Source organism: Athene cunicularia (assembly GCF_003259725.1).
Source record: "Athene cunicularia isolate RWA chromosome 1 unlocalized genomic scaffold, athCun1 chr1_part2, whole genome shotgun sequence".
NCBI lineage: Eukaryota > Metazoa > Chordata > Aves > Strigiformes > Strigidae > Athene > Athene cunicularia.
The window spans coordinates 36842566-36865060 of NW_020799092.1; the positions used below are offsets into that span (position 1 = coordinate 36842566).

At 34.0% G+C, this 22495-nt stretch overlaps 1 protein-coding gene across 1 annotated transcript in view; it reads right to left on the minus strand.

Annotated features, from left to right (window-relative positions):
• LRRIQ1 (leucine rich repeats and IQ motif containing 1) overlaps window positions 1-22495 on the minus strand; it is a 118286-nt gene that overhangs the window by 31624 nt on the left and 64167 nt on the right. Inside the window, exons 20-22 of the mRNA XM_026841039.1 lie at window positions 22149-22241; window positions 21729-21814; window positions 12724-12825 (exon numbers count right to left, since the gene is read on the minus strand). Of these exons, the coding sequence (XP_026696840.1) occupies window positions 12724-12825; window positions 21729-21814; window positions 22149-22241 (281 nt within the window). The remainder of the gene's footprint in view (window positions 1-12723; window positions 12826-21728; window positions 21815-22148; window positions 22242-22495) is intronic.

Here is a 22495-nt window from a genome sequence, read left to right on the forward strand (position 1 = left end):
TCCATTCTGGCTTTCAGAAGTTCAAAAAGAACATAAAAAGCTCACAGCACTATGTTGGACTTTCACATTATTCTTTTGTGTAGTCTTCTATGAAGAGGGTGTTCTGTAGTCCACATACTATTTGCTTCAGCCACTCAGCACAGGCAAATTTCATCAACAGTGCTGCTAAGAAGTAAATCTGAAGTATAGCCAAGAGTTACCAGAGATCTTTGGATAGTCAAGGCCCTTGAAGAACCAAAGAACTCAAGGAGGAGTAAAAAAAATATTTTGAAATGGTATGTTCAGTGTTTCCATGCTTAGTTATCCATTAGTAAATATAAGGAATAAGCCTATTTTGAGCCTATTTTGTTTATCCTTACCGTTTATACTCTCACATAATGTATCTTTCCCTAAATCTGCCTAGTACAGACTCTTACCTCTATTTTTTTCTCATAATCTTTGGGAATTAATAAACCCCCTAATGACGGATGTTCCCTACTGAAAAGAGGAATGGATTTTATATTGCTCAGGAGAAAATTAAGAGATGCATAACATCAAAAAATTTTACAGAATCTTCTGATAGATTTTATTTCTATATATCCCCAGTTCTTAAGATTAACTGACAGAAACAACCAAGAACTTGAACAGAAGTGTTTAGCTGCTCAGTAATGAAACAGTATTCCCAAGCAAGGAAAGGTTACCACTTTGTATAGAGTCCAAGTCAGAGGAATACCTTTCTTTAAATTCAATAAACCAAGTAAAATTATTTAAGACATCAGATCTTCCAAAGGAATTCTCAAGAAAACAAATACAAAGGCGTATTTTGTAAGAGCACAGGAGGTCTAACTACTATGTTGTCCCCTATCAAGAGAGCAAAAAATACAAAACACAGTAAATTTTATTGAGTGTGACAACCATTAAGATATATTTTTTTTTGTACTGAAGGACTTAAAAGTAGAAGAAAGGGACAAAATAATCCAAACCCAGGAAACTCCATTTGTAAAGAAGGACAGGTGAAAAAGCAAAACAAAACCACAATTTGCCTACAAGTTCCCCTGGGTCAATTTTGAGTTCATATGGCTCAAAGAGATTAGTATTTTTCTAGATTTCTTGATTAACTGGATTGAAATTTTCAGCTTGTAAGCACATGAAAAATGCAATAACTGAAACACAGTATATAATTTTAGAGAAACCAACACATATTCAAGAGTATTCAGCCCCAGGGGAATTGAACTGACTTAACTATATTGAATTTGGATCAGTTATAGTTATAATGGCACGATATTTTTCTATCCATGCAGAGAAGTTCTGAATGATTTACTTCACTGAAGGAAGAAATCAGAGTTGAAAAAGGAATAAATTAGCCCTGACTACTATTTTATAGAATTTTGTTTAGACCTTTATTTATTTTTTTAATGAGAAAATGAACAAAACAAAAAAACCCAGTTCTATTACTGAACAGAATCTTCTTTAAGCTTGATTATAACTATTTTATTATAGTAGGTATGTTTACATCAGTTTAATTTTTACTAAAATTTTAAGCTAGACTTGCTACAAAACCCTCCATATATATGTACATATATATATATATGTGTCTATACATATATATATGTACATATATAAAATTCGTTCAAAAAGGAGGGAATAAGGTAGCTACCATGATGATTCTGAATAGATGAATTTGTTTTGTGGATTCTGTTTATATATGCAATAGCTTTCAAGACAGCCATAACTAATTAACTTAAATGTATGCTTTGTTTTACCTGTTGTCTAACAACAGGTAAAACAGTTGTCCATTCCTAACTTTGCAGCCAATTATCTAAGCTCCTGAAGATAGCACAGGAATTTACAGAGCATTAAGGTTTGATCTAAAAAGGAGTGAAACCCCATAGATTCCAATTAGGTAAGCAAACTCCCACTTGAGATTAAGGAACTTCAGTAGCTAATGTTATACTGTTTATTCCCTAAGAAGGGAACAGACGATTATATGATTATATTATATAACCTTATAGACTAAATCAGGGTTCTAAAATTATATTAACTTACACGGGAATTTGTATATGTATTAAATATGTACATGATTAACTATGATTTTTTTTCAATATGAGTTAACTGGCCAAACCACTCTAAGTCACTGTCATGAAGAAGAATGAACAACATTTCATTGTCATGTTTGAATGTAACAATACTCACTTTTCGCCTTATATCGGAGAACTGGTTTTATAAGAAAGATTCTAATATAATTTCCTTTTCATACAAGAGTAATTCTTTAAAACAGTTGAAATCAAGAAATATTAAATGGTAACATTTACAGAAAGCTTTTCAATTTAACTACAAAACTGAGCATAAAGCATTATTATGTTCATCAAGATTTTTCTGTTTTTCTGAAATGTTAAACATGTTGATTAGAAGCAGTATTTTAGAGGTACTGATTCAGAGGCTATAAAAAAGGTATATGTATCTGCAATGAGAATACAAAAGTATGTATGTAAGTAAATACAGAAACATGTCTGTAATTTGTACCACGGTGCTTGAAACTCTCAAATCTTTGAACTTCTCCATATTCTGGTTCAGTGAATACATCAGGGGATACTAAAACTGGAGAAATGTCTGAACAGCTTCATCATCCTCAAGGCAGACAGGTCTCTGAACAGACTCTCCTTCAGAATTCTGCCTAGAAGAGGAGGAAAACAGGAGAAAAAAATACAATGATGTAGCAAAATAGTCACTAAACCCAAGATACTTAATTTTTGATGATATTTTAAAAGTCTTAATACTACTCACCTTCTCCTGGATTCCAAATAGATTCTTCAGGTTTCACCTGACTAGTTGTGAATAACTACATCTCACAGCGCTCTGGGTGCTCATCAGTACTGTCTTCTTGTGCAACTGTATTAATTATGCAATGAAAAAAGGGGATTTGCCCCTAGTATTTTTACAATAAACAAACATATTGTTGATGGGAAGTCATAGAAATATATAACACTCTCATAGGGCAAATAAATTTCAAAGTAAGGAATTAGTATGATGCATGGATAACCCACATGCTTAGTAACATAGGGAAATAATAATAACTATTTGTACAAAGGTATAAAAAACAAAAATCCTGGGCAGCCATAACTGTGGAAGAAGCAACTTTTAAAACTTATTCCAAGTAAGCTTTTATAAATATTTCCATTTGCAATAAATGAGAGATGTGTGAAAGAGAATTTTGAATACAATGGCACACAACTCACATGGTATGATGACAGCCTATGCAGTGTTTTAGCATATGTGGACCAGACTACAAGTAAAGTCTGACAAAACCTAAGAAGGCAGACCTGGCTAAGAGTCAGGAGTCACGCTTATTAAATTGAACTCTCAGGGGTATCATGCAATCAGAGGTCACAATCGAGGCAACAGAAGCAATGTCACGATATCAGAGAAAGGGCCAATTCAGACCTGCTCCCTGACAGGGAGTGAGGTCACGGCTTGCGGCAAATAACTGTATTAAAAGGGAATATTCTCTGCACACTTTTAGAACTGTCATCTGAACAAACAAAGTCAGGTCATTGGTAGGTTAAATCAGAACTTTCTGCCTCAGTAGTGTATGTAAAAAGAAAGGAAGCTATGTGCTACTAATTTCTCAATTACAAAACACACACCAGCTACTAAAGCAAATTCCCAGTAAATTTAACTTTGAAATACACAGTAGTGTTTAAATCCCTTATTTTTAAAAGTTAAATTTTATCTTTGACAAAAGATATCTCTGGTCTCTCACAAACTGAGAATTACTAAGCTTGCTAAGTAAACAGTAAGCATGCAAGAGCTTTAGGGAAATTACTTTCTACAGTCAATTTCCAAGTAATCCTGATGCTCAATCTGCATTTAGAAACCATTAGAAAAATAAAGTTATTAATAATCTGCTTGTTCAGCGATGATTATGAAAGTGATATAAAGTTGTTCTTTGGTCTGGCTACTTGTATTTCTTTATCTTGTTACCTGGACTGGGTTATCACAAGATTCTACAAATGTAGCAATTTATGAAATAATAACCACATTGGATTAGTTAACCTGACAATAAACCTGCATAGGCAGAACTATTTTATACTGTCATGTAAATAAAATTATATTCAAAATATTATCTCTGTATGCAGCTTTTCTTAAGAATATGTAAAAAAAACAGATACATCGAAATAATTGGAAACTTCAGTATTCTTACTTTTTTATACACATAAGACAGATAAAATATCTGCAGTGCATACATCAAAACAGCACAAACTTATGAATTTCAAACTGCTAAAATATTTCTGTATTGGACACGGTAAGAGTTGAACTGTAAAGTTATCAAGTTGGAGGATGGACATTACAGGAATAACACAGCACAGAAGTTAACACAGATATCACTAAATGATTGTATATTCTTATTAAAATATTTGAGTTACTTGAAATGCCTTTTAAAATTGTGCAAGTCTACCATACATACTATTTTATAGATCACATGAAACTTGTAAAGGCATAGATAGGACTTCGTTATAAGTGTTAATATTGAATATCAGAAAATTTTTAATAACTAGATTTCAATTTTAGAGTCTTGTGTTAATGTTTTTCTTGAAAAGTATTGCACATTACCAAAATATATTATACATCGGAACCAAAACTTTATTACTTATAAAAAAGACAGACATTTAAATATGTGTCCAATATTAAACACATGAAAATGGCCTTTTTGGAAAGCTGTAGATCTCTGACGTCATTAACAGTATTAATTCTCCACAACACCATAGCTCCCATTACTGAATAGCAAAAAAAGAATTCTTTTACAAGAAACTCAATTACATTTTCAAATCAATTAATAGCTTTGGGGTGAAGACCATCCTTTAATTCACCTCTAAAGGTACTTAAAATATGCAGAGGCATTGCTATTTAAATATACAGCTACAGGAAACGTTAGTTGTGATTTAAAATGTATCACGTTACCCAAATGAAACAAGATTTCCACCTATAAAATATTTCTAACAATACATTATATCCCTTGTTCATAACTCCATAACAAATGGAAATTCTTTTGCAAGATGAACATTTGTGCAATGCAGCATTCATGATACTTTTATGGACACAGAACATACATTTTTTGTGGCCTATTAAAATACCATTTGCATACCAATATGATTTTAATTCTTGAAACAGTCACTTCGGAAAATGATTGGAATATATCTAAAAATACTTTTTTAATGACCTCTTCAACTGTTTTTTTTTTTTAAATTTAAAATAGTATTGGGTACTATTCAATCAAAGCAAACCAAATAAACAAACCATCCCAATACTGACTACATTCTCCAGGCAACAAATTCAACAGTTACTTTTAAGTAGATGTACTAAATCCAAGTGCTGCAACATTTTATTTTAGAGGAATTTAGCCCAACCTATTCTCCCTTACCCCCTCCAACCAAATCCATTTGGATTTAACTTGTTGCTAAAATTATCTGTCTTTTGCACTCTTAAGACCTGGGTCACAACCTTACTTAGGGACAGGAAATAGTTATCAGGTCATTGAATGGTCAAATGAAAAAGGATTTGAAATGCTTTGGTACTCAGGGGTCTATTCATCTAAAATGATTGCCTTATGTAGTATTAAAAGCTGTGAACGTGAAGTCAGCTTGTTTATGTATACATTGGCTGAGATGCAGATGCTACACTACCTAGCTTTTGGACATAAAATGTCACGAAAATGAGAAAAAAAGAGAGGTAGAATCTCGGAAGATGCAAGTAAAACTATCTTAACTTTTGTGCTACCTTATTCATCAATGAGAAAAAATGGTTTCCAACCTCTGATGATATTTTGGGTGAAGTCTCCTTCCCATTGAAGTCATCATTGGGTAGTTATTAGTAAAAAGCTGTAAGACTTTTTTTTTTTTTTTTCTTATGTGCATTTCCTTTTAGGCTAAACAGTGGTAAACCAATATGTTATGAAAGCACAGGTGTTAGCCTACACACTGAATAAAACCCAAGTTTTGGAAATTTATTGGAACAAACACACATCAGAGACCATAGTTAAGTCTAGTGCACTAATAAAGTCCTTATACTACCACAGGTCTATAAAAAACAGTCTGCAAAACAGTGGAGACACGAACAAAGAGATAATACACAGGCAGGTGAAATATGAAGTCAGAAACCTTTAACATGTGAATACAGGAACCCTAAAAACTGGAACCACAATGATAATTCATAATATTAAGTTGGTATGTACCTATGTCAAATACCTCATGTTTGGAAACTTCAGGCAAATAGAAAATCCTTTTTTTTAAAAAAAAAAACAAACAACAAACAGTTGAAGGTGAAAAGTAAGATTATTACTAAAATGTCATGTCTAGATGATTTATAAATATTCAGACACTGAACTGGACTGCATAAATGCACATAAATTATGTTATACATACTTATTTTTAAATATATACTATAATAGGATTGCTTCATCCCATGAATACTGAAAAAATCCTACAGTATCATTGATGGACAGGAGGCTAGAAAATTAGGCACAGATTTTATTTTTTAGTTTTACTTCATAATAAGAAACTAGGCCACTAGAACTATGTAACTGAAGCTTGAGTGCGTGCACTGTAAGGCCCCTGCAGTCTTTTACAACTTTTCAGCGTACCGCTGTTGTGAACTGGGTTTGCACTCTGCCAGCAGAGCAGCTCTGACCCATGGAGAGCACTCCTTCAGATCAACACTGCCTCAGGCTTTACTGCTTTCTCCAAGAAGTCTTACATTTCAGGCATCAAGTTGAATTTCTTCTGGAGATGATTAACCCAAACCCATGACAGATTTTTTCCAAGATATCCAACTCCTTATGTTTATTTTATCCTGGCTCTTTTTGGATGTACTGGACACAAGTAACCTACTCATTTTACATGTTAAAGGACTGGTGGAGAGCCATTAATTCCTTAAAATGAGAAAATATTTCAATGCAAGAGTTCTGTTGTGTGAGCTCAAGCTAAATAATAAGAAACAAAGCCATAGAGTTCTGATTTTCAAGATGTCCTTCCACATTACAGGTTTCTTTAATGCATTTTCATCACATCCTGGGACAGATCTTACATTCTCTGGAAATGCATTATCCTGTCATTTTTGTCAGTGCTATATGGTTTAGAAACTGCATCCCTAATGTGGCATGCAAATTTAAAGCCTGGGAGATATGGAATAATTGCATTTTACTGTAAACACGGCAATTCGGCTAGCTGAATTGCAGCAAGGCCAGATTTAGAACGTGGTTATTAGTCTTTTTCAGACCACAACTCAATAAAAGATGACTTAATTCAGAAATGGATGTTTACAAACAATGTGCTTCCTGGAAGTTGATGTCTATTATATTTTTCCACTGAAAATAGCTGATTTCTAAAAGACAAAAGCAGCTAACACAGATCAGTAACTATAGTTCAATGCCTTTTAAAATGACTTTAAATAGCAAACAACAAAATATTTAAAGTACAGAAAAAGATTAATATTAGTATTCCACTCTCAGTAACTCCTCTTCACTCTTATGCAGATATTTAAAAGCATCAGTGATTTGAATCAATATAAATTCTCTTTAGTTACCCCATACACTTTTTCTTCAATGTATTAATATTTTGTAATGCAGAAAATCTAAAAAACTCATTGTTCATTATGTAACAATATTTTAATGAGCCTACATAATTAACTCAAAGGTAACCTTAAATTACCACTTCCCAAAGTCTCAAGTTCACATTTTTAATTAGCACTAGTAATAATGATCTATAGGAATGTGTTGCAACATTTTTCACTTGAGACTACAAGGAGTTTCATAATTGTGAACTATCAGAAAGCTGGAAAACGACGACTTTAAACGGATCCTTGATATTTATCTTCCAATCATATGACATAATCACAAGATCATTTTACCTCATTCTTTTTCCCATATGAAAAATAAATGTTATTTCTACTGACAATTTAAAGAAAAATGAATAAATATTTCCATAATTAAAAGCCACCTGAGAAAGCATAATCTATTCATTATCAAATTTGTATTGTTGAAATCTGTTTTAACATTATACCTATTATGTTTTCTTTAGTCACCAATAAGCATAAAATGACAGGGAATACAGTACTGCCAATTAGAACTACAGGTTCTCAAACCACACTAAACATATCTTGACAACATAGTCCAATGCATTTTTAATATAGTTAGACTTCCTGGCATCGGTCATCATGTACATTCCTGACTGAATTTAAGTTGTATTGTTTCCAGTTCTTTGAAGTGTATGGTATAGATGTGCCGCTGATAGATATGGATATGACTAAAAATAAATGTACTATATGTGCCAATAAATCACCTAAGCTATATAATTAATTAGAGCATAGTCTATGAAATTCTGAGAAACTAAGTGAATCACACCCAAATAATACTTGGATAGTTTGATTGGCCTCTCATCTGATCTACTGCATTCTTCCAACTTGCTCTACAGACTAGAATCCAGGTTGCTATTTCACTGAACAGACATTATTTGGATAACACACCAGAATTGTTGAGGTAGATAGATTAAAGAGAATCCCAAAAGATATATATTGTTCCTAAAGCTTGTAGCAAAACAATGTGTTAGGCCTCAGGGCTCCCTTAGTTTTAAGCTACTGCACCAGGACAAATCATTCACACTGTTAGTTGGAAAAGTAGGTATCCTTCCTCTTTGTAAATAAAATTACAAACTCTGGAATTACAGATCCACAGCTGAAAGAGATGCTCTGTTACACATTCAGCCAGGACTAATTGGAACTTTCCGAGAAAAAAGGAGGAGTTAAGGACAGATTCTTCCTTCAATTTCTGATCTATTTTATCTAAAATAATCAATAATATTTTATGTTAAATCAATAACTGAAATAGCCTCCAGACAACAAGAGGAGAAGCAGTCATAAAGCTTTCTAAAAATATGCTTTGCAGCAAAATATGAAATGATGAAAATATTGGTGTCCCTTCTTTTTCCAAAATTTTGAGATCTTTGAAATGTCACCGTTTACAAAACATACAAAAATCTCCAAGAATGTTAATTAAAACAGTAAGCATGCATATTTTATTTGTCAACTAACTAGCACTAACGGAAACTCAACAACTGTGCTGGAAGTGTAACTCTATCACACCAGAAAAAGCAGTGTAATATACATAAACCCAGGAAACATCCAGGATATCAATCACAAGTGAAGCTACGTCAAGTCAGGCTTTCACCTCCCTTTAAGTTTTTATAAGAGCAGTAAAAGCATATTTACACTTGCATATTCTGTGGCTTACTTTACAACCTACTAATGTTAATGTCACAATACATAATTAAGATTCAAAAATATTTATTTTAAAAATAGTTTTAATGAATCTGTATTATACAATGACTGCATGTATCTAATTTTAAAGAAACTGAAACAGCGTCTAGACAAAAAGCGTTAGGATTAAAAAATGTACGTTGATTCTACAAATTATACCACAGAGTAAATTGTTCATTATTTACTTTCCTGTCAAAATATATATAAATAAAAAAGCATAAATGCTATGCTTATTGCATTCACATACCAACTTACACTCACGGTACATGTATATATATTTGTGTGAACATACATGCATTGTATGTATATGTATTGACACATACACATATAAACACTAACACACATTTAATTACATTCCCATGGTTCATGCCTTCACATGTTGCTTCTGTTTTTAAATGGTAAGTTCTTGTCTGTCAGAATAATGTCTCCTCATGCTGTTGATTAGGTGTGTTATACAAAGAGGTTTGTCTCTGACTAATTTCCATGTGCTGTTGTGATACAAATGTGAAATAATGGTCCCCTGTGGGGATTTTTATAGCATCAGTGAGTAAAGCATTATGACTGTTCTTAAATTTAATAAAAACTTATGATGCCACACAAATTTTGAAAATGTATTTTCCTACAATGTGCATGTGAATTTAGAGATATCTGAATTGTCCCATGGGATTAAAGTCTTCAAATTGGATATCAGAATTTTGCATATCAGCTCATCACAATTTTTGTAATGGGAAAACAGTTGAATATTGCATCAACTCTATGTTGTCACTTAGTCTAGATATTCCTTTACAGATGCTGCATGACACAACAGTGTCAGTATGATGCAGTAGCTTAGATGAGAAGGCAAATGATGACAGAATATAACTTTTTTCTCAGAAACACACAAGCATCAGATGTTGAGCTCGATCCATTTCACTATTTTTATTCCTTTTTTACTTGTATTTTTAAACACAAACTAAAAGACACAATAAAGACGAAAGACATTAACTGTACATTTTAACTAGATTATTTCTTAAATATTCACTACCATGATGTGTTCCAGTTTGAAAATCGAAAACTGCTCTAATTGTTTCACTTCCGAGGGCATCCCCTTTCCAAAGTAGTGATTCTGTTATTTAACAGATAACACGTGTCCTTGCTGTTGATGCTGTTTTTTCCACCCATTTCCCAGTTTAAAGAAATAAAGCAGGAATATTGACAATGTGCTTGTTTTTTTTGTGTGGTTTTTTTTGTTGTGGTTTTTTGTTTGTTTTGGTTTTGTTTTTTTTTTTTTTTTTGTTGTTGTTGTTTTGTTCCCCCAGATTCAGTGGTTTATGAAGGAGATGGATTAGAGTTCAAATTTTCTACCAGACCACTGACTACTAGTCTGTAAAAGAGTTTGAATAGAGGAAGTTTTTTTCTACCATGCAATGGACTGGTCTGTGTTCTCTCTTGACTTAAAATATGTGTCCACAAGATTTATGGATACAGAGTGAAAACATTCCACCTTCTTGTTACAGAAAGAACTCCCACCGCAGAGCAGACCCAAAGAAATCTATTCCAGGCAAAAGAGGGAGAAATGGTCAAAAGGTGAGAGAAGGGAAATGGGAAACACGCTTTTCTGTGAGTGAAGAAGAAATGTCTGATAACAACTCTGTTAAATTATCATGCAGGTGCTTTGCTTGTAGTAGATAACATGCAAAGTGTTACCAAATTATAAATTTAGAAACTCTTAGTTCTGTCTAATGGTATCTCACTTATACATAAATAAATGCTCTGTGCTGCACTCTGGGTTCTAATTCACAAACTAGTGCTTTCTGGCCTATCATCTGAAGTACCCATGCCTCAGGTAGAAGGACAATTTTATATTCTGTTCAAGCAGAAGAGTATTGCTTGTCTTGAAGGCTCAGCAGATTGCATGTAAGCACCCAGCAAAAGATTGCTGAAAAAAAATCTCTGTTTATTAGTTAGCCAAAGTAGTACAATGGTCCTTGATATGAAAGATAAACAGGAATGCCATTACAGTGCTTGCCTTTTGAAAACTAACCTGTTACACTGCCTTCTCTCCATGTATTCAAAAAGTCATTTCAGCAATATTTAGAATGCATAGGTTTGCTTTCCAAAATGAAGGAATTGTCACCAGTCAGGAGGAGCAGATAAACTGGTGTCAGGAAAGCTAAGCTAAACATAAACTGACTTCAGGGTACTGAGCCTGGGATCAAGATTATGTCTTTCACGTGGTTTTGAACATTCACACTAGTGCATGTAGGCTTTGGGCATCCAGTGTTTTGCAGGCAGTCTGCGTGTCCTATTTTTTCAGCATATAATGCATTCTGGCATATAAACATATGCCACGGAAACAGATACAAGACACTGGGAATACCGAGTCAGGCACAGTATATACAGACTCTATATTCTAGGTAAATTCATTCTTGGATCCAAGGCAAATAATAGTGCAACCATTTTTCCTCTTCAGAATTCACCAAGAATTGTTTCCAATCAAATTTGAGCATGGGGTCATGAATATGAGGTAAACCTGGACTTTCATATAGCTAGGTTAATTGAATTGCAGTTCAGGAATACTCAGATTGATTGCACACCTGTCTCAGGTTCTAATTTCTATCCTCATTTGGAGACTGTTAATGTAGTATTATTATTTTTAATTTTACTTTGTGGGATTGGGAATAAATCAGATAGCATATGGATATGTCTTTGAAAAAGATAAAAAGACAGAGGTGAAAACTTTATGAATGTATTATTGAGTTGCAAAAGGAATCAAAACAGTCTAAAAACAATGCTTCTGTAAATGCTCGGCTTTTTACAACAAGGGTATTTTAAATAGACTTGGCCTTATTCTAATTGTGCTGAAACCAAGGGGAGTTTTAACATGAATTTCATCAGTAAAAGAGCTATGTCAGTATTTAAATGTTTTTGGAAAGCCGGTTTTATATTTATGTGATGAAGATTTTCTTGTTTTCTGTCAAGTGGTGGGGTTTTTAGGGAATATTTATTAAAGTAGCTTCCTAAAAACATGTTAACAACTATCAAGAATTAATGGCTAGCTTGAGACAAGGTGACAATGAAATAAAGAATTTGAAGTGACATACCATTCACAAGATTTTATTCTACTGTTTTGTATTTTATACCTCAGTGACACATTTTGACTTTATTTATGATTACTATTTTTATGATGGAGATTTAATAATAATAACAAAAAAAAAATAATAGGCACCAGTTCATTATGACTTAATCTCTGGAAGCACCCCCTACCCTCACCAATGAATTGAAATGGAAATGTTTCACTGCTGTAACTTGAGATACCCAGGAACAGATAAGGACCTTAAAATGCTGCTGCCTTCTATTTGTGCATATTGCTTTACATTTCAAGCAGGCTTCCTTAAAAGACATTACAAGATATATATGCTTATATGCATAGAGAGAAAGTGAAATACTTGTTCATACCTTCAAAGTAATCAGCATTTATAGGCTGTGTCTTCCTCGGTGGTTTCACATGGAGATGTTTATTTTCATGGTTTTTGAACAACGCCAGGCGCACAGCTGGGTCTAGATGACAAGAACAAGTTAAAATCAAAGGTCAGACCTGGCTCATTCATTCCTTCAAGCAGTTTTTCACCTTTTAGCCACTTAATAAATGAAAATACTTTTAAAAGTAGGTTTTATATTCACAAAGCATTACACTCTCTAACATAAAGCAACACAAGTATATGTGCAATTGAGAATCAAAGTCACTATTTTGCAGGACTTTTAACAATGTTGATCTTTTAGCTACCTCATCTCCAAATTAAAAATAAATTCTAAAGCACGTATTTGCAGAAAATATTAAAAATTATGGGTTTAGAGCTTGAAATTAAAATAGAAATATTAACAGAATATATGCCAAGCACTGTTTCTAAAAGTTTAGGTTCAGAAGTATTCAACAGTCTAAATCAAGTCATTTACACCTAATTTTAACAGAAGGCAATTTATTATTTAAGGCTAAACATGCAGACAATATGCTAACTTTCTTCCATGTCCCATCTTTATTGAAATAAAAACCTCCTAATCTATAGAGTCCTCTACATGCCACAGTGTGAAATTTTAATTAGTTCCAAAAGTTATTTTGAAAACTGCAAAGAAGCAAAGATGAGCACAGAATTACATATAATCTAGACAACACATGTTCTAAGACTGTTCAAAAATATAAAGTTTAATTAACAAAAGCTAAACTAATGCAAAACCACACAAGTCAGGAAAGGTGATTTTCATGCCTGATTTCTTATGTGAAGGAAGAAATGTTTGCTTGACATAGGAGGAAAGTAGGAGTTTAAGAGAAACTGTGAATTAGAATTCTATGCACAATGCAGAATAAACCAGCCAGAAAAAAAAAAAAAAAAAAAGGGGGGGGAGACTTAGAAGAATGTAGAAACAAAAGCAGATAACATAATGACAAGCAATAGAATATAGTAGGTATGACACTGAGCATGATAAGTAACAGAAAGCCAAAGGAAAAATCAAAGAAATATGTTTCACATGGTTAAAAGAAGACAATAGCACAAGCAAACAAATACATGCTCAGAAATATCTGAGAAACAATGAGGCAGAAGAGATTTGTCTACAAAGGTGACTACAAACTATCAGAAAAGTGTATAAATTAGTAAAAATAAAGAGGGAAAACAGCAACAGAACTTAGCAAGAAAGTAGATATGGTGAAGAAAGGATCTAAATTTTCACAATGAATGGAAGTGTGGCAAAAATGAATATGTGAGACACTGCCAGAACAGATAGAGCAGGAAAACAGATGGAAAGACTCAAAAAGCATTCAGACAGAATAAATTTACATCACTATTTACATCTGAGGCTTCATTTTGAGCTTGTTACATGGCCTTGCTGGCACTGAGAGATTTTACAAGAGCATCTACAATACTTCAGCAAAGTAGTTTTTCTAAATTTTGACTTCCTTATTTATGGAAATAAAGGATCAGAATGCCCCGTTAAGTGAGTGGGCAATTTCTTTTGAAGTTTAAGAGCAATTTATAAAGTTGGTTTTGACTAGACCTCTATGCTTGCAGTAGATGTTTCTGTTACAAACTAATGGAACATAAAGGGATCCTAAGAGCTCCACTTTTTTCCAGAGAATACTCTCTTGACACAAGCAAGATGATGCAGACATACTGAATCTTTGCCTTAGAAGTCCAGAGAAGATCTCTAATGAGATGTGGATACTTTAAGAGATAATGCATTGACAAAACACATCAAAATGTTATGGTATTCTTGGTCAGCCCATACAGCAGAAGCATTTGGCTGACAATGTTCTTAATGGTGCTAATCTCTTACAAAGCAGCAGACTTGGCTAATGAAGAAATTGGAAAATACAGATGGAAGAAATTTAGGCCATGTCTTCTTCCCAAGGTAGAATTAGCGATACCTTACACTTTGTTATCTCAAATTGTTGTCCCGGTTTTGACCAGGATGGAGTTAATTTTCACTGGAGTATTTCATACCATTCATGCCCAGGTGGGGTGGGGCTCGCTCTCAGGCTCACTCTCTCGCCGCATGCTGTCTGCACGTTGGACACTGGACAAGTATTGTTGCTGTGGGGGGCGGTTGCTGAGTTTGGCAAGCACTGTTGTCTTTTACGCATTTTCTTTTGAACTCACTACTGTTACTCTTGTTCTCTTGTTATATTTAGTAAATTCTTTCTTTTTATTCAACCCATGAATTCTCTTCTTTTGTCCCTCCCCTGTCTTACCAGAGCGGGGAGTGAGGTGTGAATGGCCAGCCATGTGGTGTCTGGCTGCCGTCTGAGTTCAAACCTCCACAATTGTCTAGAAGAACCTTTCTCATTGTGTTGTATGATAATTATAGCTTCCAGATTAACCCAGAAGATGTCAGATTTCATAGAATCACAGAACTGTCTAGGTTGGAAAAGACCTTGAAGATCATTCAGTTCAACCATCAACCCAACATTAACAGTTCTCAACTACACCAGATCCCTCAGCGCTAAGTCAACCCAACTCTGAAACACCTCCAGGGATGGGGACTCCACCACCTCCCTGGGTAGCCCATTCCAACACCTAACAACCCCTTTTGGAAAGAAATGCTTCCTAATATCCAGTCTAAACATTCCCTGGTGCAATTTGAGGCCATTCCCTCTTGTCCTATCACTTGTTACTTGGTTAAAGAGACTCATCCCCATCTCTCTGCAACCTCCTTTCAGGGAGCTGTAGAGGGCGATGAGGTCTCCCCTCAGCCTCCTCTTCTCCAGACTAAACACCCCCAGTTCCCTCAGCCGCTCCCTGTACGACCTGTGCTCCAGACCCTGCACCAGCTCCGTTGCCCTTCTCTGGACACACTCGAGTCATTCAATGTCCTTTTTGTAGTGAGGGGCCCAAAACTGAACACAGGAATCGAGGGGCGGCCTCACCAGTGCTGAGTACAGGGGTCAGATCCCTTCCCTGTCCCTGCTGGCCACGCTATTGCTGACACAAGCCAGGATGCCATTGGCCTTCTTGGCCCCCTGGGCACACTGCTGGCTCCTGTTCAGCCGGCTGTCAATCACCCCCCCAGGTCCCTCTCTGACTGGCAGCTCTCCAGCCACTCCTCCCCAAGCCTGTAGCGCTGCTGGGGGTTGTTGTGGCCCAAGGGCAGCCCCTGGCATTTGGCCTTATTGAAACTCCTCCAGTTGGCCTTAGATTTAAAGTAATTTCAATGAAATGACAGAAGAAGCACAATAAATAATGATTAGCTACATTAGTTTTAAAGGCAGAACATTAGAATGATTCTGAAAGCGGGATCATTTTGTTCACAAACTGGATTACCAGGTTCATAGGTATTTTCACTTTGCATAGGATAAAGTAGGCCTATTTTGGTATCCCTCTCAACTCAAAAATAAATTCGTAGCAGCCTAGTTTTCTTCATGGTAGCTAGTGTTTGGGGCAGTAGGTCACAGTAAGATTTGTGATTAAAATATCCTGAAATAGTAATACATTATATTTTAGAAGTTCTGTCTGAAATTTTATGTAATAGAAGTTATAAAAAATTATTTAAGTACACATGAATTATTATTGTGGTTTCTATAGTTGTAAGACACATTGCCATATGAGTACTACACATAGATAAAAATATACAGAATAATTTTTATACTTGCAATTTTTTCAACATCCAGCATTCAGTGTTGATACAAAGGCTTCTAAATTTTAGCTTTATGCTAGTTAAAACCCAGTTTTTTTCTTCAATAGAAGACCAAAGACAAAGTGACAAATTTGATTACAACCTCTTAAGACAAAATGCGATTGATTATTCCCAAATTATTTTTGATTAACTTTTTTAACACTTTTTTCCCATGTGGGTCTATTAAAATTGTTCAAAAATGTTTTAAAAATGTACTATTTCCTTAATTCATCCTCCCACCTAATTCTATGAAAACTCCAACCAGTCAAAATTTAAACTACACCAAGGAATTCTGGATGAAGTCACATGAAGTTATCAGTGCCAAAATAGATTTTTTCATTTATTTGCGCACAAGGATAGCAGCAGTAAAGAAGGTCCATGAACTGGGAAGAGAGGGAAATGGTAGAAATTGTTCTTCTAAGAGATTTCTATCAGAAGATTTATCTTTGAGTCTTTGCAAAATAACTTAAATAATCTACAGGGATTTAACACAGTGCCAGACTACTTGAATTTGTACCTACCTGGATCACCTCAACCATTGCCTACAGCTCTTTTGTTATTAAAAAAGAGTCCTTTGCTTTATCTAGTCCCAAATGTAGGCAATATTACTTAGATTACTTCATAATACTAGCGCTTTTCAGTCTCTGAGTGAGCGAGGGAAATGAACTGCATCTATGCTTTGATGACAAGCAATCAAATGTTTTAGATTTCACACAGAGAACTGTGAAAGAGTCCAATAGTTCAAAATCATACAAATACCTTCCTGGATTACGGCATACTCATTTAAATGTGGCTTATTAGACGATGATCTGTGCTGGCAATCTAGGAACCAGAGAGGTAATTTAATGCACATTTCTTGGCTGACTCCAAATATAGAAGATAAGTTGGATGAACACAGAAAAGATATAGAAACAATATGGGAGGAATAGTTACTGCTTGATCTGGCACCACATTTGCTAAACAACTTCTTGATAATATATGAAATTGAAAAATTAAATTTTTTTCACTCACTTTTTTTGTGCAATATCTGTAATTAGAAAAACATAAACATATTTGTACCAACATTAAAGAGTTGGTAAATGAAAGTAGCACATAGTGACAAATGCTTATCTATAGGATAATTCAATTTGTAAATTAATTATGGAAGAAAGACTACATTTTGTTCCATAATTGAACAGCAATTAGAACTCCAACTCATCCATGTCTGGAGTTCCCAGATGATACTGTTTCATCGAATATGCAACAACAAAAATAACTTACTTTCTGCTACTAAGAAAATATAAATCAGTGGTCATTTATGTAAAGTGTAATGAGGAATAATAGTACCCCCAGATTTTTATTCCAACTGTTACTAATTCAATAAATCAATGTTATATAGTCAGATCATCTGTTCAGGGGCTGTGTGTTTTGAGGGGTGTGGGTTGGGGTTTTTGTTTTTCTGTTTGTTGGGGTTTTTTTTAATTAGTATTGCCGTCTTAAATTCTACACTGGAACTAAAAAATGTTTGTTGACCTCTATGAAATATCTTTATCATTTTGCTCTGGTTCTAGACGTCAAGGCTCACTTCAGCTGTTTTTTACCTTTTTTTTTTTTTTTTTCCCTACTTATGTGACAGAGAGAATTACCAGCTCCTGCTGTCAGTCACTGTCAAGAGAGGAGAGGAAATGGTTAAACAAGAATTGTAGGAGAGACAAGCTGAAAGCAAGACAAGGCTTTCAGACAAAAGAAAAAGAAGTTAACTTTCAGAGGCTAATATAAAATCCACAGAATAAAGGAAGTTAAAAGTTAAGCAAGAAATTCTCTACTGCTGTGCCAACACATCTTGAGGAAACTAGGATTGTTATGAGTCACAATGCTTTATTTTTAAGCAGTGTGAGGTGCATTAACAACTGCTGTATTTAGATTGTTAATTAGAATTTCTATAGAATTTTGTTCACCCATGATAAATGGGAATATTTCTGACATTATGCCCGTTTTATTTGGCTGCAAAATTTCTAGTTTCCTGCCCACACTTTCTGTATTATCTTACTGTAGAGTAAAAATAGTTGAAGCAGACACAGTCTACATTTGGTATCGTTAAAATACAGGCCACAACTTTATTTAACTACATAAACAAGCATACATAACTGTAGTGGATTAGGGCATAACAGGCCTTAAGGCCATTAGTTGGTGGGGCTGGTCTACTGCAATATAAGCATTGCCTGAATCACTCCTATTATAAGGTTATGCTACTTTAAGCTTTTCCTTGTAACACAAACCACAGGATTCAGTGCACTTGCTAGTATTTTCCACATTTTTTTCACTACTGAGAAGGTATGTGGCCAGATATAATGAGGTAAGATACTTCTCAGTTACTTATAGATATCTATAGTTTAACTTTGTACTTCAGACAGTTCTAGGTTCTGTGTCTAGGCAGTGAGATTCAAGTTGCCTGTTTTTGAATCATGTTTTAGGAGGCAATTAATAGTATTTAAGGTAGCTATTTCTTTCCATAAAAGAATGCAGATGACTAGCTCAGATGTCAACATCTATAATCAACCAAATGAATCATATCACTGTTGCACTAGGAGAAGACAAATGCTTTAGATGGAAAATTAAAATGAATAAATTCCCACAGCTGAGCATGTTAAGAATCGAAGATGTTCAATACTGTCCAATCCAAGTTCCAATCCAGCAGATGTCTTGACTATATTAAAGTGCAACTGCAAAACTCTATGAATTGAAGCTGATTTAATACTTTGTGTTTGTGAATCTCAGGCCTAAGGCAAAGGATTTTGATAGCATATAGAAGCAGACAGCATACTCTGACAGGCCATTTGTTCCTACAAAATTCATCAGTACCTTACCATTACTTGCAGCTAAGATCATTGCCATGGAATGATCCATAGCACATAAAAGATGTTTGGGATGATGCTGAAATCGTAGCATAAAACCTATCCGTTTATTTGTTAATATGTTATAATTAATTTGTATCTAGGACCTTTAGATGCTGCTGTTGCTTTGCTTTTTTCAGATCTAAAAGTTTTGCTCTTAAGTCAGATGTGTAGTAGTAAATGGGTATAACATGGAAAATTGCTTTTTTACACCTTATATTTCACACTTTTAAGTGGATGCTGGTTACTTGTTTTCTCACGGGTAGGAATCTTTATCACAATAAATTATTTTACTGTAGTTAGTATTTTAAATCAGAAAGCTAAAAAGGAAACAGTTGCAATTATAGAACTGAGGACCCAGAAATTCGAAAGAAAGAACAGAAATACAACATTTCATATGCAGCTTCAGTAAGTACAAGATGGAAGAAACTCATTTCAGAAGAGATGAAGGTGATAGGAAGCAAATTTCTGTGGTAAAATTAAAAGACGATGTCCACTTATTCTGATTAATTTCATTCTGCTGTTAAATATCAGAAAGAATAAAGTCTTATGGAATTCCTGCTTCATCAGGGTTAAACTCACAGCAATAGCCTAAGATTGTAAACTCTATCTCTCTCTCTCTAATTATACTGGAATTGCTCTAAGTATTCTAGCATGAACTGTACCACACAGAGATTCAGGAAAGATACTGGCAACCTAATGGATCTCATTACAGTTTCCTGATCTGGAGCTGGCTAGCCTCGGGATAAGGTATAGATATAATTTAAATGCTGTAAAAGTCCCTCTGTTCAACTAGACCCTCAACAAGACCCCAACTTGCTCTCCCCACTTCAGAGGAGGTAGCTGACGTAAATTGTAATTATATATTGTGGAGATTCTTCTCACATGGTGAGTACTCCATCAGGGCAATTTTTTAGAGCAACAGCTGAATTTTAGCAACAGTTTGAGATAAAAGTACTTGTTTTAATTCATAATGTCTATTAGGTCCTTACTGACCAAGGAAGGACTGACTGTCAGTGTGCTGTATGAGAAAGAATAGTTGACTTCATAATCTTTGTACTGGAAAGGGACTGATTGTGCAATATTTTCAGTCATATTTCCTGGTTCTGGAAATTACACTTTTTGTTTATCTGAAAAAAAAAAAAGCCTGTGATTTTAATGACTGTCAGAGAACTCTATACAGGAAAATTATATATACAGGTAATTTCTGTGCTTGATGTAATAATCAAATACAGAACATCTCTATATGAGGTAGTGTCAAGAAGAGAAAATTTGAACATATAAAAACATTGTGCAAAAGTTTTGTTAAATTTTTAAAACTAGTAATATACTTTGAGAATATTCCAAGTGATGCATTTAAAAGCTCAACACACATATACTATACTGAATAATCTGAACAAAGTTAATATAAACATATCAAAACAATCCATTAGAACTACAACAAAAATAGGATAGCAAATCTGATATGCTCAATTAGACATTTACGACTGGATTAATTACTACAAACATAAACCAGAAAGCATATGGAGAAAAGATGATATGACCTTAGAAGCTCTTTTCATCTCAAAATGATACAGAGGCCACCAAATGGAACATACGTAAAAAACTCAGCTGCACCCCAGATATTTACCTTTATTTTTTTTTAGGTAACATGGTAGGTCATGATGTGAAGCTAACATTTAAATATAACTTTAACCTCTTATCTATTTTTTTTTTTTTAAACTACAGATTTCTTTTGTCGTCTTTAGTTTTAAGCATGATATTCAAAGTAAAAGAAATTATACAGAAACACTTTCTTATCCTTATCTGTAGGCTGAATAAATTTTTTCTTATACTATCAGTATATTAATATTTTATTAACATAGTCCATTAACATTTGGTTAGCATAACAGTTAATGATTCTAAGAAAAGTTCATTGACATAAGAAGTATTCGAGAAGAACCAGAAGACAATTACAGAGAAGTTGAATGAGAATGATCTATTTCCACAGTGAATATGTAATATTAAAAATATAATTTAATGTTATTTGTATCAAACAGTCATTTTCTTAAGTAGTTCTTGCACAAACCAATAATTTTAACCTAGATTCCCGCAAGAGGAAGATACAAGAATCACAAAATGCAGAAATATAAATTCCGCATCTAGAAAAAGAGATACCTGAACAAAAAGAAACAAAATTGTATTTAGCATAGCTGTCAAATATTCAACTTCAAAATCCTTTAAAATTAAAGTTCTTTAAATTTTGAATATTTATGACTGGAATAAATTGATTTAAACTGAGTTGTTTTTACTGAATCACAATCCATCTTTATTCAAATTAATGTCTAATGTAGTGAAAGCAAACTTTTTAAAAGAGAGATGCTATTTTAAATTTAAGAAAATAAAAATTACATCAATATAACCATTTTTTAACTGTTGACTTACCTAAACTTTTATTACTGTATTTTTTAGGCTTCATTTTATGGGCCCTCTTCAGCATCAGCTGTGCAGTAGAATTATCCTTAAAACCCCTAAGGGAAGAGAATAACTTACTAAACGTTTCACATATGTTACACCAGCTGCATAATATTGTATAATGCACTTTTCAAAAAGAATACAAGTGCATAGTACTTCTTATGCATGGTATGAAACTTTCTGATTACTCAGCTGCTATGCTTATCTTTATATTATTGAAACTTCTTAAGCTGGTCTTCCAGACAACTGTAAAAGGAATTATAATATTTTTTACTTTGGTAAAAAACAGAGATTCTAGAAAGGTTGAACTTATGAAAAGCAAGCAACAACAGCCAACTATACTCTGTCCATTCTTGCAAGTCACTATGTAAACAAAATAGCTTCACATACCATTCTTCCGAAATTTTCTCTTCTCTTTCAGACATGAATGAAAATTTCTTTTTTTCCTTCCAGTCAGGAAGCTGACTTCTTCCCTTCCCTGACCTGAAAACAAAGTATAAGAGTATCAGGGAAAGGCAGGTAAATAAGGAAGGGTTCTGGGTGACTATTTTGCAGCTTTTGTCATTCTGAAAGTTGTTTGTCCCTTTGGAGGCACTTTTAAAGCTTGGACATAATACAAAAAAATCTATTTTAATACTCCAGGAAGGCTTTATCTTGGCGAGTAATAAAAGTCTGCCATCAATTTGAAATGTTTACATTTCAATTACTTGAAGCATATTTCAATCCTTTCTCTCCAA